At 48.3% G+C, this 18,714-nt stretch overlaps 1 protein-coding gene across 3 annotated transcripts in view; it reads right to left on the bottom strand.

Annotated features, from left to right (window-relative positions):
- LOC139279949 (AP-2 complex subunit alpha-2) overlaps window positions 1-18,714 on the bottom strand; it is a 122,965-nt gene that overhangs the window by 81,194 nt on the left and 23,057 nt on the right. For 2 of the 3 annotated variants that reach the window (XM_070899297.1, XM_070899298.1), the window contains exon 3: window positions 2,662-2,804. In XM_070899297.1, the coding sequence (XP_070755398.1) occupies window positions 2,662-2,804 (143 nt within the window). Of the gene's footprint in view, window positions 1-2,661; window positions 2,805-13,780; window positions 13,808-18,714 lie in introns of all 3 variants that reach the window. The other variant, XM_070899296.1, reaches the window with a different exon arrangement.

Raw genomic sequence — 18,714 nt, 5'->3', positions numbered from 1 at the left:
GAGCGCGGGGGGGGTTTGCATGGAAGAGCGCGGGGGGGGGTTTGCATGGAAGAGCGCGGGGGGGGGGTTTGCATGGAAGAGCGCGGGGGGGGGGTTTGCATGGAAGAGCGCGGGGGGGGGGTTTGCATGGAAGAGCGCAGGGGGGGGGTTTGCATGGAAGAGCGCGGGGGGGGGCGAAATGCGTGGGGGATGGGGGGGGCGGCAAAGAGCAAGGGGGGGGTAGGTGGGGGCGTTGGGGAAGAGCCGCACAAATACCTGCAAACATCAGGCCTCTGTTGTCTCTAGCTCAAACACAAGGCCCCCCGTCCCGTCCCGATCACAGGAGGCCCCCCCCACCCCATTACTCCACACTAAAATCTTTTAGAAGTTGGCTTGATCTCATTTGGAAGAACAGCAGCAACTATGACACTGGAGAAAATACAACAAAACCTCTGGCATGCAAATACACATCACTGGAGGGGAGTACAGCAAAGCTGGTACAATACCTTGCATAACCTGCCCTGGATGGATGTACAGCAAAATCCTCCATGTACTTCACTACAGGAACAGAAGTGACCACAGCCAAGTCTATTCTGCGTAGCACTCAGCTTTAAGATCAGCTGGTTTACTCTCGGCTTTACCCTTCAGGACGTTGATACTGTTTTACTGTAACCACAGCGAGTGGGGGCCATGGGCAGCGTGGAGGCCCAAACTGTGAGGGAATATCAGCGGCAGGTCGGGGCCATAAAAGGAGAGGCGAGCGGCGGCCATGGGCAGAGTGGAGGCATGCCACTACAAGGTACAGCCCGAGCTGGTGCAGGAAGGCGACGGCTGTGAAGAGTGACGTTATCAAGATTCAGGTCGGTGACTGGAGCGTGGGCAGATACAGCAGGAGCATAGAGGTCGGGCGAAGGAGCTGCAAGAGACTGTGGAGGGATGTGATCGGGGCACAGGGGAGACGTTCGGGGCTAGGGGCCCATGGGCAGCCCGGGCCAGCCCACACTGCGATGTGTGCACACTAGGTCCATGCAGCAGAGCTGGTCTCCAGATGTCTTGGGTAATCCTTGCCACTGGACCAAGACCTAGCTCTGTCAAGCCGTGTGGTGCACGCACAGGCATCTTCCACCCTTCAGGATGTAGTTCGGGTCTTTCATTGAAACACCTGTGAACTCGTCCTTTTTTTGGCATGGAAGCAAGTCATCCTCGCTTCGAGGGGCCACCCACCTATGATGGTAAACTGATATCAGTGTTCAAATTACTTATGATTTTCCCAGTAAACTCGGCTCACCATACACATCTTCCTTGCTTATCCCACTTTAGGCCTATAATATAGCGGGACCATTTGCTTCGTATTGTTTTTGGTCAAAGGGAGAAGTTGAGCCAGGCTGACACACATCCATTTCAAGCAATGTTCAGATCAGTATTCCCTCACCCCGAATGACAGTAAACATTCCATGCTGCAGTTCAACCATGGCTCAGACTCACTTCCGCTCAACACTGCTTCAGCAATTAGTTAAACATCTGCAGACCGAGGGTTAACCACCGAATGATATTCTGCAATCAGAGTTCCTGGAACTCACAGGATGCCAGATAAAAGCTAAGAGGTCCCACAAAACATGGCTATAAATAAAAGTAATCTCTGATGTATCGGCAATAAAAACGATAAAAGGTTGCAATTCAATGAGAAGATATTCTTTTATAGGATTTATATTATATGCATATACTCATCTTATATACACACACTCACACATATATGCATATATTAGTTTTGATTTTCTTCCATTTCCAGCCTCTGTGCAGCTAATACAGGATTATTATTGGCAAATGCCAAACCAATTCTCAACTTTGCTAATCCCAACTCAGATCTCAGTTCTTCAAATCTCATCCTGGCTATAGAATAACTAACAACTTGATTCAAAATGATACGTCCAACTGAGTAGTCAGTTGCTGAATAGGCAGAGCTGGGCTCCAGTCGTCTAGGTTAACCCTTGCCACTGGACCAAGACCTAGCTCTGTCAAGCCCGTGTGGTGGCTGGTGTGCAACGGTCACCACACGTTAAAAAAATCCACGCACAGGCATCTTCCACCCTTCGAGATTTAGCTCGGGACCGGGAATATTAGGTCCTTCATTGAAACACCTGTGAACCTTTTGGCGTGGAAGCAAGTCATCTTCGATTCAAGGGCCTGCCTATGATGATGATGATGATGAGTCAGTCATAGATTCAGTTTGTTTGGTCCCCTCCCGTTAAGGCCTATAGTTTGAAAACCAGTTCATATGGTCCTCGAGAAGAAAAGCAAATGGCCGGGGGGGGGGGGGGGGGGGGGGGGGGAAAGAGGGGGAAATAACAGGAGACAAACTTCGCTGTGGAATCACAGCATACTTGGAATTTGACTGGAAAATATATGACATGTGGGAGCGTAAATAATGCAATTCTTCATCGACAACAGGTAGATGTGCCGGGACATTACCAAGCAACAGGTAGAAACACACTCATCATCGTGCCCACTCAAAATGGCTCCGAGGCCTTGTTACAGTAAAGATTCCCTGCAAAATGCTACAATTCTTATGCTTACCAAGGGCACGGTTTTCTTGTTGGTGATACTATTACCAGTTACATTCTGAGAAGCAAAACAAGACTCACTGTTAAATGACAGTAAGATGGTAATTGCTGTCCTACTTACAATTTGTTTCTCTGTATATTTATTGGAACTAAGCAGGTTAACTGCCTCCATGTGACCAAAGTCAATGTCGTGACCGAGTAGGAAGATGAAAAGTAGTTTGCAGACATATTTTTTCTTGCTGTAACCATCCAGAGCCTTGTCACCTACAAATCAAAACAAGCAACATTTCACAAACACAGCATTTTTGAATGTATCTAAAGTATTTTTTTTTATGATCCAAATGTAAGGGAGTATTCGAATGTGATTTCGGATGACTAGCATCCCGAGTTTTCCAGAATTCTTGTGCCATCGTGCTCACACTAAGCACCACAAAATACTTCAAATTAAACTCAATCTCAGCTCACTTCAAACTGCACTCGGGAAAATAAATTCTACTTCAGTGCACACACTGTACCAAGTGTAGTTTTCAGCCTGAGCAATATGGCATGGTTCTTTTCCTGGTTTAAAGAGATCTGGAGGGCAGTGCGGGGAGGCTGCACTATTCTTATTACATAACTTAATGCTAAAAAATATTCCACCTACACCCTGTGACCTCCACCTTAATGACAGCAAGTGCAAGTTCATGGTTCAATTCAATGGAAGTGTGGGGTGACCTGTGCAAGATGACTGTTAAAATACGTAAAAAATAGGGGGAAAAAACTTGAATAATGCCTTTACACCAAATGGTCCACAGCTCCTAGGAGATAGCGGGACATCCTTTTACACCAGATGGTTCACAGCTCAAGGGCATACTAACTTTTACTTTCCGCCAGGTATCTCCTCCTCCGCATATCAGTACAAGATGATCTGCAGAATGCTGACATGTACACAGCCCACGTTAAGCAATTCAAATTCCACAGATACAATATCTTAGTGAAGTGACTGACTACCATCAACAGCTTTCACTTTCTCGTGCACCGTCCCTCTGGATCCCCCCATGTCCCATGCACCCTGTCCCCCCCAGATCCCCCCATGTCCCATGCACCCTGTCCCCCCGGATCCCCCTGTGTCCCATGCACCCTGTCCCCCCCCGGATCCCTCCGTGTCCCATGCACCCTGTCCCCCCCGGATCCCCCCGTGTCCCATGCACCCTGTCCCCCCCGGATCCCCCCGTGTCCCATGCACCCTGTCCCCCCCGGATCCCCCCATGTCCCATGCACCCTGTCCCCCCCGTGTCCCATGCACCCTGCCTCCCTGGATCACCCCCCCCCGGTGTCCCATGCACTCTGCCCCTGCCCCCCCCCCCCCCCCGATCCCCCCATCTTGTGCACCCTGTCCCCCTGGATTCCCCCGTGTCTCGTGCACCCTGTCCCCCTAGATTGCCTCACTAACTCTCCATGTCTCGTGCACCCCGCCGTCCTCTCATTATAGGTAGTCCCTCGAACGAGGATGACTTGCTTCCACAAGAGTTCACAGATGTTTCAATGAAGGACCCGATGTTCTAGTCCTGAACTCCAATTGAGAGGGTGGAAGATGCCTGTGCGTGGATTTTTTAACATGTGGTGACCGTTGCACATCAGTCACCACACGGGCTTGACAGAGTTAAGTCTTTATCCAGTGGCAAGTGTTGAACCAGGTTCCATGCCGTCCTGTATCCCCTCACTAACTCTCCATAGCAGGCCAGGTGGATAAGGTGGCTAAGGCGGCATACGGAATGCTTGCCTTTATTGGCCGAGGCACAGAATGCAAGAGCAGGGGGTTTATGCTTAAATTGTATAAAGCAGTGGTTAGGCCACAGCTGGAGTACTGCGTGCAGTTCTGGTCACCGGATTACAGGAAGGACGTGATTGCACTGGAGAGGGTGCAGAGGAGATTGACGAGAATGTTGCCTGGACTGGAGACTTGGAACACTGCAAGCCCAACACACTTCGATAGCTCCATGGCAAACAGCACTGGGCCACTAATCTTCAAATTTTGGAATTCATTCAAATGCACCCCTTTCCTTTTCACACCATCAAGGTGAGACTAGGAGAGTGTATGTAACCATAATGTTGAAGTTGAGTTTCTGGACAGGAGGGTTGCTGCAGATGGGATTCAGCCCACCGAATCCAAAACAGAGGCGATTCGACGACCCTGCGACACATCGGAGTTGCGTTCATTCCTGGGACTGTTGAACTATTTCGGGAACTTTCTGCCGAACTTGAGCACGTTGTTGGGGGGACTGTCAGGAACGGGCTTTTGATCGGGCGCGAAACCTACTTTGTTCTAACAAGTTGTTGACCCTGTATGACCCCTGTAAAAAATTGGTTGACATGTGATGCATCGTCCTATGGGGTTGGGTGCGTGTTGCAGCAGGGCAATGCTGAGGGTTAACTACAACCTGTGGCTTATGCCTCCAGGTCGCGCTCTCAAGCAGAATGGGGATATGGCATGGTCGCAAAGGAAGCGCTTGCATGTGTCCATGGTGTAAAAAAAAAATGCATTAGTACCTCTTTGGTAGGAAGTTTGAATTAGAGACGGACCACAAGCCATTAACATCCCTGTTGTAAGACAGCAAGGCTATCAATGCCAATGCATCAGCTCGCATACAGCGATGGGCTCTCACGCTGGCTGCTTATGACTACTCCATCCGGCACTGGCCTGGCACTGAAAATTGCGCTGACGCGCTCAGCAGGCTTCCACTGGCCACCACTGAGGGGGCAGCGGAGCAAAGCGCCGAGATGGTCGTGGCTGCCGATGCCTTTGACAGCGCAGGCTCCCCCATCACAGCCCGCCAGATCAAAATCTGGACAAACAGGGATGGACAAACATCCTATCCCTGATTAAGAAATGTGTCCTGACTGGGGATTGGGCGCCCGCACACGGAGCATGCCCTGAGGTCAGACCGTTCCACAGACGGATGGATGAGCTCTCCATCCAAGCCGACTGCCTACTATGGGGCAGCCGGGTAGTTATGCCCCAGAAGGGCAGGGAGACATTCATCAGGGAACTCCACAGCGAGCACCCAGGCATTGTGCTGATGAAGGCCATTGCCTGGTCACACGTTTGGTGGCCCAGAATTGATTCAGACCTGGAACACTGTGTTCGCAGGTGCATGATGTGTGCCCAGCTGGGTAATGCCCCCAGGGAGGCCCCGCTCAGCCCATGGCCCTGGCCCACCAGGCCATGCTCATGCATTCATGTTGACTACGCGGGCCCGTTCATGGGAAAGATGTTCTTTATTGTGGTAGATGCGTACTCGAAATGGATCGAGTGCATCATTCTGAATTCATGCACGTCAACCACCACCGTGGAAAGGCTATGTGCGAGCTTTGCAACCCATGGCTTGCCGGACAGCCTGGTTAGTGATAATGGCCCATGTTTCACAAGCTACAAATTTCGAGAGTTTATGTCGGGCAATGGCATCAACCACGTCAGGAGTGCGCCGTTCAAGCCGGCCTCCAATGGCCAGGCGGAACGTGCGGTCCAAATCATTAAGCAACGTATGCTCAGGATTCAAGGACCCTCCCTACAATGCCGCCTATCGCGTCTCCTGCTGGCCTATAGATCCCGACCGCACTCACTCACGGGGGTCCCGCCCGCAGAGCTACTAATGAAACGGACACTCAAAATTCGGTTGTCCCTCATTCACCCATCCTGACCAACATAGTTGAGGGCAAGTGCAAGTCACAAAACGAGTACCATGACCGTAATTCGAGGGGGAGATGTATAGAAATAAATGATCCTGTATTCATCCTCAATTACGCCATGGGGCCCAAATGGCTTGAGGGCACTGTAATTGACAAAGAGGGGAATAGGGTCATCATGATAAAGCTGAACAATGGTCAGATATGCCGTAAGCATCTGGACCAAGTAAAAATAAAAGGTTCAGCATCAACACGGAGGAACCTGAAGAAGACCAAGAGATGGAGCTCACAACACCGCCAGTGAACGAGCAACAAGAGCAATCAGAAGAATGCACAGTCCCTGTGGTCAGCCCGGAATCACCACAGGTGACAGACACACGTCAGTGTCCAACAACCAGAGCCCCAACTGCGGCGCTCCACGAGGGAGCGTAGACCACTTGAAAGACTAACCCTATGATGCCAATAAGACTTTGGGGGGGGGGGGGCAGGTGATGTCATGTATGTAACCACAATGTAACACCACTGTATTACTGTATACATTCAACCTAGATGCACACCTTGACCACAAGGGGTGAACTTGTGGGAGACACTCCTTACCTGATCACACAGGTATAAAAAGGGAGGTCCCACGCAGGGTCATCGTCTTTGGAGTCCTGTGAATAAAGAGTTAAGTTGTCCCAGAATGTGCCTCGTGTGGTTTCATACTGTAGAGTAAGGATTTTACAGAGAGGAGACAAGGTAACCCAGACATGGTGACTAGGTACCCCAAGCTCAGGTTTTAAAAGCCTGAAGATTGTTGGGGGAATGGAAAACTGAGGGAGATACGGTGTTCCAGTTCTGAGAGAAAGACACAGCACCAGACAGTCTTCATTTCAACACAAGGCATCAATGAAGAAGCAAGTGCTGAGTAGGACATGGATTTTGGAGCTCAAGAGTAACAAGAGATGGGAGGAATGCTCAGAGGAGCATAGTTGCGTTAATATAACAGAAAATTTGTGAAAAAGGAAACAGTTTGAAAGCTGGAGTCGAGAAATGAGAGAGAAAGACTTCATCGATCAGACAAGTTTTGTCACAGCCTGGGGCACTTTTGCCTATTAGTAGATCTGCTGTGTAAACCACCCAATCGCTCGAGCACAAAAGCTGTTAATTTGACAATTTCAGTTCCCACACTTGCACTGCTCATGCCACTGCACCGTAGTTAGGGCCAATCACAATGCCAGCATTTAGCAGCAAAGCCTAAAAGGAAGTAATAAGGATAGGCCACTCGAAAGGAGGACCATGGGAGGCTCATAAAAATCACATTCTTGCAACATACTGGTTTAAATGCACCATTTATCTACATCTCTCTAAAATTCATCAATAGTTCTTTCATGTGGCTGAAGCGAAGAGACATGTTTCTGTTCTCATCTGATATGCATGTGTGAAATTCAAAGTCAGCTCTTTGACTTCACCACTGGTTGAGATTCATTATCAGCCCCCGAGCAATCAGCAGCAGCAGCAGAAAGACATCGACAGCCACGCACCAGGAGAGTAAACCAACCCCAGGCTTCAGGTTCTTTTTGGCACGAGAGTGTGTCCTTGTCTCTCCTTCGTTTTATTGTTTCTGCTTTTGAACAGAAGGCATCAATTCTAAGAGAAAAGATCTACGGAATGGTAAGCACATAGAAATAGAAAATAGGTGCGCACATAGAAATAGAAAATAGGTGCAGGAGTAGGCCATTCGGCCCTTCTAGTCTGCACCGCCATTCAATAAGATCATGGATGATCATTCTCTCAGTACCCCTTTCCTGCTTTCTCACCATACCCCTTGATCTCTTTAGCCGTAAGGGCCATATCTAACTCACTCTTGAATCTATTCAATGAACTGGCATCAACAACTCTCTGCGGCAGGGAATTCCACAGGTTAACAACTCTGAGTGAAGAAGTTTCACCTCATCTCAGTCCTAAATGGCCTACCCCTTATCCTAAGACTATGTCCCCTGGTTCTGGACTTCCCCAACATCGGGAACATTCTTCCCGCATCTAACCTGTCCAGTCCCGTCAGAATTTTATACGTTTCTATGAGATCCCCTCTCATCCTTCTAAACTCCAGTGAATAAAGGCCCAGTTGATCCAATCTCTCCTCATATGTCAGTCCAGCCATCCCTGGAATCAGTCTGGTGAACCTTAGCTGCACTCCCTCAATAGCAAGAACATCCTTCCTCAGATTAGGAGACCAAAACTGAACACAATATTCCAGGTGAGGCCTCACCAAGGCCCTGTACAACTGCAGTAAGACCTCCCTGCTCCCATACTTAAATCCCCTAGCTATGAAGGCCAACATACCATTTGCCTTCTTCACCGCCTGCTGTACCTGCATGCCAACTTTCAATTACTGATGAACCATAACACCCAGGTCTCATTGCACCTCCCCTTTTCCTAATCCCAATATTCTGCCTTCGTGGTTTTGCCCCCAAAATGGATAACCTCACATTTATCCACATTATACTGCATCTGCCATGCATTTGCCCACTCACCTAACCTGTCCAAGTCACCCTGCAGCCTCTTAGCATCCTCCTCACAGCTCACCGCCACTCAGTTGAACAGTAACGAAGGTCAAAGCTCAATCCAAGGGCAGAAAGAACAAATGTATATATTAATGCAAGTCTGCAGTTTCCTGAATCAATCTATTAAGCTCATATGTTAACACTCGTGCAGAATAAGGGTTCCTTATTGAAAGAGTTGTGGTCCACTGCTGATCTGTATCCATTAATCCCCCCACCCCAATACAAATGTATGTATGTGGTCATCAAAACAGGGTTTAGCTGTGATGCCTCCCCTGGCTGTTATCCTGCCATCACTCACCATCTCATCTCACATCTGTTAGTCAGGGGACAAAAAAGCTGAATAGATAGCAAATTAGCTAAAAATAGAAACCAGAGAGATGGGGTAAAAAGTAGTTATTCAGATTGGAGGAAAGTAGAAAGCTGTGTTCCACAAGGATCAGTGCTGGACCACTGTTACTCATTGTTTGCATTAATGATCTGAACTTAAGAATAAGTAACTCAAGATCAAAATTTGAAGATGATACCAAACTGAGAGGTATAACTCGAACTGAGAAATAATGCAACATAATAGAAGATGTTAGAAAACATGCTGACAGGTTCATTAAGTAGCAAATGAATTTTAATGTAGATAAATGGGAGGTGATGCACTTTGGTAGGAAAAATAGAAACATCACCTACACCTTAGAAAATAAAAAACTGAATGGGATCGAAGGGCAAAGGGATCCCGGGATACAGGTGAACAAATCATTAAACGCAGCATCACAGGTCAGCAACGCAATTCAAAAAAAGAAAACACTGGGAATTATTTCTAAGGGTATAGAATTCAAAAGTAGTGACGTTATGTTAAAGGTGTATAGGACCCTGGTCAGGCCGCACTTACAGCACTGTGCACAGTTCAGGTCTCCGTTCTATAAAAAGGAGACAGAAGTACTGGAGAAAGTGCAAAAGAAATTTCCAATGATGGTACCAGAACGGAGAGACTAGTTATCAGGCAAGATTGAACAGGTTGGGGCTTTTTTTCATTAGAAAATAGAAGACATAGAGGAGACCTGATCGAGGCCTTTAAAATTATGAATGGATTGGATAAGGTAGATGTGGAGAGAATGTTTCCACTTGTGGGTGATTCCAAAATCAGAGGCTATAAATACAAGAGATACTAATAAATCCAATCGGAAAATAAGGAGAAATGTGTTTACTCAGAGTGGTTAGAAGTTATTGAGGCAACTAGGTTAGATGCTTTCAAAAGGAAACTAGATGAGTACATGAGAGAAAAGGGAATAGAAAGATATGCTGAAAAGCTAAGATGAGGTAAATGGCATGGGAGAAGATTTGCGTGAAGTATAAACACCAGCACAGTCTCGTGGGCCGAATGGCCTGTTTCTGTGCTGTATGTAATGAGGGGGTTGGGCACCCATAGAACAGTGCCTCAGCAACACTCACTAATTTCAGGAGGAGTGAATAGATACCTGCTGGAAAGTAAAAGTCAATGTGCCCTTGAGCCACGAGATTCACTTTCAGTTGAGTCCAGTATAGTCTCCGTGCCAGGAAGAGTAAGACAAGTTTTCCCTCCAACTTGCTCAATATATTGTTAAAAGATCAAAATGCAATTCTTGATATGGTTGATTGGCTTTTAAACCTGGATCTTCGCTCCGTCAAATCCAAGGTGTGCAGACTTGCGCCTATCTGGTGCACAATAGGATGAGCCATCACCAGATCTGAATGAAAAACATCAAGCAACATTAGACCTCATTTGCTTCTACCAAAACCAAGCACTACACCATCATCATCATACGCAGTCCCTCGAAGCGAGGACGACTTGCTTCCACGCCAAAAAAGGATAAGTTCACAGATGTTCCAATGAAGGACCTAATATTCCAGATCCTGAACTGCATCCTGAAGGGTGGAAGATGCCTGTGCGTACATTTTTTTAACGTGTGGTAGCTGTTGCACACCAGCCACCACACGGGCTTGACAGAGCTCGGTCTTGGTCCAGTGGCAGTGAGAACACCAGCAGTAGGTCGGGACCATAAAAGGAGTGGCGAGCAGCCCTGGGAGCAGCGTGGAGGCATACTACTCCAGGGAGCAGCACGAACTGCAACGGCAGCAAAGAGTGACATCATCAAGGCCCAGGTCAGTGATTGGAGCGTGGGCAGCTACAGCTGGAGCGGCGAGGTTGGGGCGAAGGAGCGGCGAGAGACTGTAAAGCGATGTGATCGGAGCCCAGGAGAGGCATGAGTTCGGGCCCAGGGGCAGCACGGGCCAGCCAACACGGCAATGTGCGCGCACTAGGTCTGTACAGCAGAGCTGGTCTCCACTACACCAGGATCATAGTGGAATGCAAAGGTAACACCCGGCTTCTTTTCTCCAGTAGCAACAGACTCCTTAAACACTTCTCTTAATGTTCCCTGCCCTCAACCCCCTCACTAACAGGTGCAAGGAACTCGTGGAGTTTTGTCAGCAAGATTAAAATTTTTCACTCAGCTCACTCTCCACCTTTCTCCTTGCCCACCAAGCCAAACTTCTACCACGTTCCCTTCTCTCTCCCACTAACCACACGGCACTCTCCAGTTTCTCAAAGATCTCCTCCCCTGGCCTCTCAGAGCTCAACTCATCCACAACAATCGAACTGCCGCTTCTTTGAGCTGATTCCTACTACACAGCTGACCACTAAGTTAGCTAACGTCGTAAGTAGCTCTTAATCCTTGGGCACTGTCCTGCTCCCTTTAGAGACCACCATTACCACACAAGGCTCAAAAAACCCATCCACAACCTCTCTGTCCTTGTAAATGACTCCAATTTTCCTTCATTCTCCCAAGTCCATGATCATGCCAACACTTTCAAACTGCATGCCGATCTTTCCAGAGAGAATTCAATACAATCAGTGACAGCACAGAGCACACACTCAGTGTGTAAATACAGTGACAGCACAGAGCACACACCCAGCGTGTAAATACAATGACAGCACAGAGCACACACCCAGTATAAAATGACAGCACAGAACACACACCCAGTGTGTAAATACAGTGACAGCACAGAGCAGTGTGTGTAAATAGTGACAGCACAGAGCACACACCCAGTGTGTAAATACAGTGACAGCACAGAGCACAGTGTGTGTAAATAGTGACAGCACAGAGCACAGAGTGTGTAAATACAGTGACAGCACAGTGTGTAAATAGTGACAGCAGAGAGCACACACCCAGAATAAATACAGTGACAGCACAGAGCACACACCCAGTATAAATACAGTGACAGCACAAAGCACAGCCAGTGTGTGTAAATACAGTGACAGCACAGAGCACACACCCAGTGTGTGAATACAGTGACAGCACAGAGCACACACCCAATGTGTAAATACAGTGACAGCACAGAGCAGTGTGTAAATACAGTGGCAGCACAGAGAGCAGAGTGTGAAAATACAGTGACAGCACAGAGCAGAGTGTGAAAATACAGTGACAGCACAGAGCACACAGCCAGTGTGTAAATACAGTGATAGCACAGAGCACACAGCCAGTGTGTAAATACAGTGACAACACAGAGCAGAGTGTGTAAATACAGTGACAGCAGAGAGCACACAGCAAGTGTGTAAATAGTGACAGCACAGAGCACACATCCAGTGTGTAAATACAGTGACAGCACAGAGCACACAACCAGTGTGTAAATACAGTGACAGCACAGAGCACACAGCCAGTGTGTAAATACAGTGACAGCACAGAGCAGAGTGTGTAAATACAGTGACAGCACAGAGCACACAGCCAGTGTGTAAATAGTAACAGCACAGAGCACACAGTCAGTGTGTAAATACAGTGACAGCACAGAGCACAGTCAGTGTGTAAATACAGTGACAGCACAGAGCAGAGTGTGAAAATACAGTGACAGCACAGAGCACACAGCCAGTGTGTAAATACAGTGATAGCAGAGCACACACCGTGTGTAAATACAGTGACAGCACAGAGCACACATCCAGTGACAGCACAGAGCACACAGCCAGTGTGTAAATAGTGACAGCACAGAGCAGAGTGTGTAAATACAGTGACAGCACAGAGCACACAGCCAGTGTGTAAATACAGTGATAGCAGAGCACAGTCAGTGTGTAAATACAGTGACAGCACAGAGCAGTGTGTAAATACAGTGACAGCACAGAGCACACAGCCAGTGTGTAAATAGTGACAGCACAGAGCAGAGTGTGTAAATACAGTGACAGCACAGAGCACACATCCAGTGTGTAAATACAGTGACAGCACAGAGCTCACAGCCAGTGTGTAAATAGTGACAGCACAGAGCAGAGTGTGAAAATACAGTGACAGCACAGAGCACACAGCCAGTGTGTAAATACAGTGATAGCAGAGCACACACCGTGTGTAAATACAGTGACAGCACAGAGCACACAGCCAGTGTGTAAATAGTGACAGCACAGAGCAGAGTGTGTAAATACAGTGACAGCACAGAGCACACAGCCAGTGTGTAAATACAGTGACAGCACAGAGCACACAGTCAGTGTGTAAATACAGTGACAGCACAGAGCAGTGTGTAAATACAGTGACAGCACAGAGCACACAGCCAGTGTGTAAATACAGTGACAGCACAGAGCAGTGTGTAAATAGTGACAGCACAGAGCACACTGCCAGTGTGTAAATACAGCATCAGCACAGAGCAGACTGTGTAAATACAGCAACAGCACAGAGCAGAGTGTGTAAATACAGTGACAGCAGAGCACACACCCAGTGTGCAAATACAGCGACAGCACAGAGCAGAGTGTGTAAATACAGCGACAGCATAGAGCAGAGTGTGTAAATACAGTGACAGCACAGAGCACGCACCCAGTGTGTAAATACAGTGACAGCACAGAGCACACACCCAGTGTAAATACAGTGACAGCACAGAGCACACACCCAGTGTAAATACAGTGACAGCACAGAGCACACACCCAGTGTGTAAATACAATCAGTGCCAGCATCACAGTCAGTAAATGCAGTCAAACCATACAAGGCAGGAGCATGCCAACTTCAATGCTTCTTTGGTCTCTGTTACCTGATCTTAGCCACGGCGACTCTTGATCTAAGGAGAAGGACAGGAGAGAAGTTTGCCATGTCACCTAATCAGCTGGTGCTACAGGAACCTCACACAGCAACACTGACGGCTTTAATGATTTGTTTTTAAGCCGTCACTGCAGGTATTTATATTCCTATTATTTTCATATGCAAGTTCTGCTGATGTCATCTGGGGAACAACATCTGAAGAACTAGATGATTTCTTGAGTCCACAGGGTGTTGAACCAACTCACCCACCCCACCTCAACCCTCCCTCACATTTACCCTCTCAAATGCGCCCACGCTCTCAGCCCCCCGCCGTGTACATGCGCTGAAATCCTCACTGCATGTGTGCTTCCTTTCCGTAGGTACATGCCCATGTGCACACAATCTCCCTCCCCCACGCACATAAGCACGCGCATGTGCCCATACCCTGCGATAAAACCACCTCACACACAACTGCCCACCCGTGCTACCTCCACCCTCGCGCACACACAACCCCGCCCACTCTTCCAGTCAGCTTCCCCCGTAATTTAAAAATAAATATTTCTGCATTCTTTTAGTCGATTCTTAAACAAGATTTATTTCGGGACAGTAAGTAATAAGCTGGTAGCAGTAAAAGTGACCATGAAGCTGTTGGATTGTTGTAAAAACCCAACAGGTTCGCAAATGTCCTTGAGGGAAGGGAACCTGCTGTCCTTAACCACTCTGGCCCATTTGTGACTCCAATCCCACACCAACGTGCTTGACTCTTAACTGTCCTGTGAAGTGGTCTTGCGGGCCACTCAAGCGCAATTAGGGATGGGCAATGAATGGAAGACTTTCCAGCTATGCCCACATCAAGAGAATAAATTCAGAGCTAAACTTTCCAGCAGAGGATCACCGGGCAGTTCTTAGGAGCGAGAATCCTGACTCATGTTATTTCCTCTCCCAGGTGCTAATTCCAACAATACAGGAACATAGGAACAGGAGGAGGCAATTCAACCCCTCGAACCTGTGAGATCATGGCTGATCTGTATCTTAACTCCATTTATCGGCCTTGGCTCCGTCACACTCAATAGCTCGCAAAAATCGACAAATCTCAGTGTTTACATTTTCAATTGACCCCCAGCCTCAACAGTTTATTTTGAGGTGAAATTTCCAGATTTCATCTACCCTTTGAATGAAACTGATCTTGGAACCTTTTGACCTGACTTAGTTGCTTAGTAAAGCCAGTGTGCAGTTTTCCTATTAAAACCTGCAACTCCCAGCTTCGATCCCCAGCCTGTCCTGAATTTGCTGCTCTCGGCTGATATGGCAGTAATTCTATAACTAGCCCCAGTGCCCGCATGGAGAAAGGGCATGGGGGTGGGGCAGAGCGAGGGAATCAGCCAGGGTTACTGTCCTTGAAAGCTATTTTTTCTTTCTCCTCTTTCCTGTCTGGTTTCATTCAGGGTTTTGGGGGCTAAAGTTAGTTACTGGTTAGGTTGAACCATCAGACGTAACGGTGCTCACTTTGGCACATTCTACTTAGATCCTTTTATTTGTCATGTTAGTGTCACCAACCGCTGATGCCACGCCCATGGGTCCTGCCAGCCACCAGCCTTAGCCAACCTGGCAAGACCCACGTCAGGAACCGGCAACACAATAGCGGAAATGTAAGTCGATCAGCGACTGCTCCACACAGGCAAGTCTTTCTCTGGTATGCAAATTGCTGGAGTCAGGCTTTTCATGTACATAGTGCAGCTGTAAATAACTGAACCCAGGCCAAGCTGCTTTCAGAATTGATCCCAATGGTGACCGCGGGTTCAAATAGATCCAGGCTCTGACCCTTCCCTCCACCCTGCCCCCCTCTCAAAAGTCTCCGGGCTGGAAATTCAGTTGAAGGTTTTTTTTAAAAACGCTGATGTCAGGCGGTCGCTAAATTTAGCGCCGGAAAATGGGTTGAGACGGCAGCCAATAAATTCAGTGGTTGCACCCAGAGAGTGGAGTGGTGTGCTAAGGGAAGCGTTCCACACTTCTCTTGGGGCGCAAGGCCAGGTGAGCAACTGAATATCTCGAGCTTCGTCGCTCCCCAGGAGAGGCCTCCTTGCAAAGAAAATCAGAACAAAAAAACATTCCCGATACATTACTCACCCCAAAGTTCAATCACAAAAAAAAATATCAATCACACTTACCTCATGCAGTCATTCCTTTCCTTCGCATCCTGGGACAGCTCTGCACGCCAGCTTTCTCTGGCGGCGTTACTACGAGTCGCTACGGGTGCAAAGCAAACCCAATGTTGCATCCGTATCGATACCGTGGGTGTTGCACACCGACGCTACACTACCAGGCGATACTCCTCAGCGCCACCGGTACCGGCACACTGAATTTTCCGAGCACCGCGAAAGCTGGCATGTGGTTGCAAACCCCTGTCGCGCCCCTGTTCCAACCCTCGCGAGAGGCGCTAGCCAAACGAATTTCTAGCCCTCCATGTTGTACATTCCACCACACTTGTCCAACAACTGATGGATAACTCTTCACGTACACCTTCGCATCCAAAAGGACAGAGTCCTAGCTGGCCGCACTATCTGACCCTACAGACCCTAAACTGCACTGTAGAGGAACTTTCCTTTTCAATCAAATAAAATTTGCATTAAAAAATCTACATACTGTGCTGAAGAAGATTTTTCTTCCATTTTTCTGAAGTCTCGCAATTATGAAGCGCCTCACCACATTTCAATGTCCCAAACAAGGAGTTATTCTTTGAAGCACAGTCACTGCTGTTACTTAGGCAAATATGACAGCCAATTTGCAAAGCAAGATGCCATAAGCAGTAGTGAAATGATTGACCAGATAATGTGTTATTTCCATTGACGGTTGCGAAGAATACTGCCAGGAAAGCAAATAGCACAACCTGATGCCTAACGTCCATCAGAACCAAGCAAATGTGACCTTAGATTACCATTACTTGAAAGGGCAACACTTCCAATAATGCAGCACTCCCTCAGTACTGCACTGGAACAGTCAAGAGCAGAGGGAGTCTTTCACCCCTAACCTGCAAACTCCAACTGAGACAGGCTGACACAGAAAACTCGACAGTCCTTTAACAAAAATAAAATCTAGAGGAGCTCAAAGGGGCAGGAACGGGGAACCCGGGGCGGGAGCTGAGGGTCTACATCAGCTATTAAACAAAAACTGGGGAGGGGTGCAGAGTAGATCAAATGGGCCAGGGTGGGGGGGGGGGGCGTCTAGGGCCGCTCGATGGGCCAGGATCAGGAACTGTGTTGTCTGACAGTCTGCTAGCCAACAAAAGGCCCAGAGCAATTGAACAAAACCAGTTCGTGTATTGTTTTGGGGGTCTGCCAACCCCACTCACACACTATTTACATTTGTGATTCGAGACAAATCCACAATTTGCATGCCATGGTATCTTAATCTCAGAAATGGAAATGTAGAATGCAGTGCTGGCTGTTGGTGTTTGGACTCACTCCTCACGTCTCAGTGCAGTGCATCAACACCCCACGAGAATCAGCAGCCAAATCTCATTAATGTGGCATTCCTGGAACCGTTTCCGGTACTTCCATAGTGTCTTCTCGGTCTGAGCATTCAGCCCATTCACTACACGGACTGCGTGCCTGCACTAGTCCAGAAGTTACCAATGCAAGATTCTATCTGCAGGCCTCCCACTCTCATGACGGAGTTGAGCAGGTGTACACAGAGCAAAAAAAAATAACGTATTGCTAACCTGCACAGACAGGCCTCAAATGTTTTAACAAGCTATCGCAGACCTCGATCTGTTGTACATTTCTCTCAATCCAATCCCCCACACTGGTTAAATCTAGCACCGATGCCAATGCTGTTTTGCCTGATAAAACCAATTGACAAGGGTGGTAAGCTTCAACAACTCTTGGACACCAACGCCCCTCTGGAACCTTCTTCCCCTTCCCTCTGATCCCATCCTTTCTTCCAATCTCACCCCCTGCCGTGTTTTCACGATCCCCTATGACCTTCCCCTCTCTGACCCTGAATGATCAGTCCTCAGCAAAGGCCTGAGCTTCATCCCCTTACGCCCCCACCTCAATAAATTTGGAGCTCGGCACGATGCTGAGCTCTTCCTCTGCCTCCGTGCCCACTTCTTCAGCCAGGAGTCTTCCCCCCGCCCCCCGCACAGCTGACCCTGTCTCCCGTTTTCAGAATTCTTGCTCTACCTGGACCCCTCCCTCTGGCCTCTTACTCTCTCTAGCAATTTCTCTGCTCCTCTCACTCACTCCAACCTCCCTCTGAACTTACAGCACTCCACTCGCTCAGATCCAACCCCATCCTTGTCATTAAACCTGCTGACAAGGGTGGCACTGTTGTTGTTTGGCGAACTGACCTCTACCTTGAAGAGGCTGATCACCAACTCTGACAATCTCTAAACTGTCCTGGTCCACAGTTCCATTTCATCCTTCGCCTAACCCGCCGCTTCAACCAAAAACTTTTTTCCTTAAGGTGTCAAGGATTGTAAGCTTCAACAACTCTTGGACACCAACGCCCCTCCGGAACCTTCTTCCCCTTCACTTCCCTCTGATCCAATCCCTTCTTCTAATCTCACCCCCTGCCGTGTTTTCACGATCCCCTCTGATCTTCCCCTCTCTGACCCCAAACGGTCAGTCCTCAGCAAAGGCCTGAGCTTCATCCCCTCACGTCCTCACCTCAATAAATTTGGAGCTCGGCACGATGCTGAGCTCTTCCTCTGCCGCCTTCACCTCCGTGCCCACTTCTTCAGCCAGGAGTCTTCCCCCCGCACAGCTGACCCTTTCTCCAGTTTTCAGAATTCTCGCTCTACCTGGACCCCTCCCTCTGGCCTCTTAACCTCGAGAGCTCTTCATTGCAAACTTCCGACAAGATAGCGGCCATTAAAATTTCTCTGCTCCCCTCACTCACTCCAACCTACCTCCCTCCCTCTGATCTTACAGCACTCCGCTCGCGCAG

Source organism: Pristiophorus japonicus, chromosome 14 (assembly GCF_044704955.1).
Source record: "Pristiophorus japonicus isolate sPriJap1 chromosome 14, sPriJap1.hap1, whole genome shotgun sequence".
Classification (NCBI taxonomy): Eukaryota; Metazoa; Chordata; class Chondrichthyes; family Pristiophoridae; genus Pristiophorus; species Pristiophorus japonicus.
The sequence above is the reverse complement of the archived record's forward strand: the minus strand, read 5'-3'. Positions and strand labels throughout refer to the sequence as shown.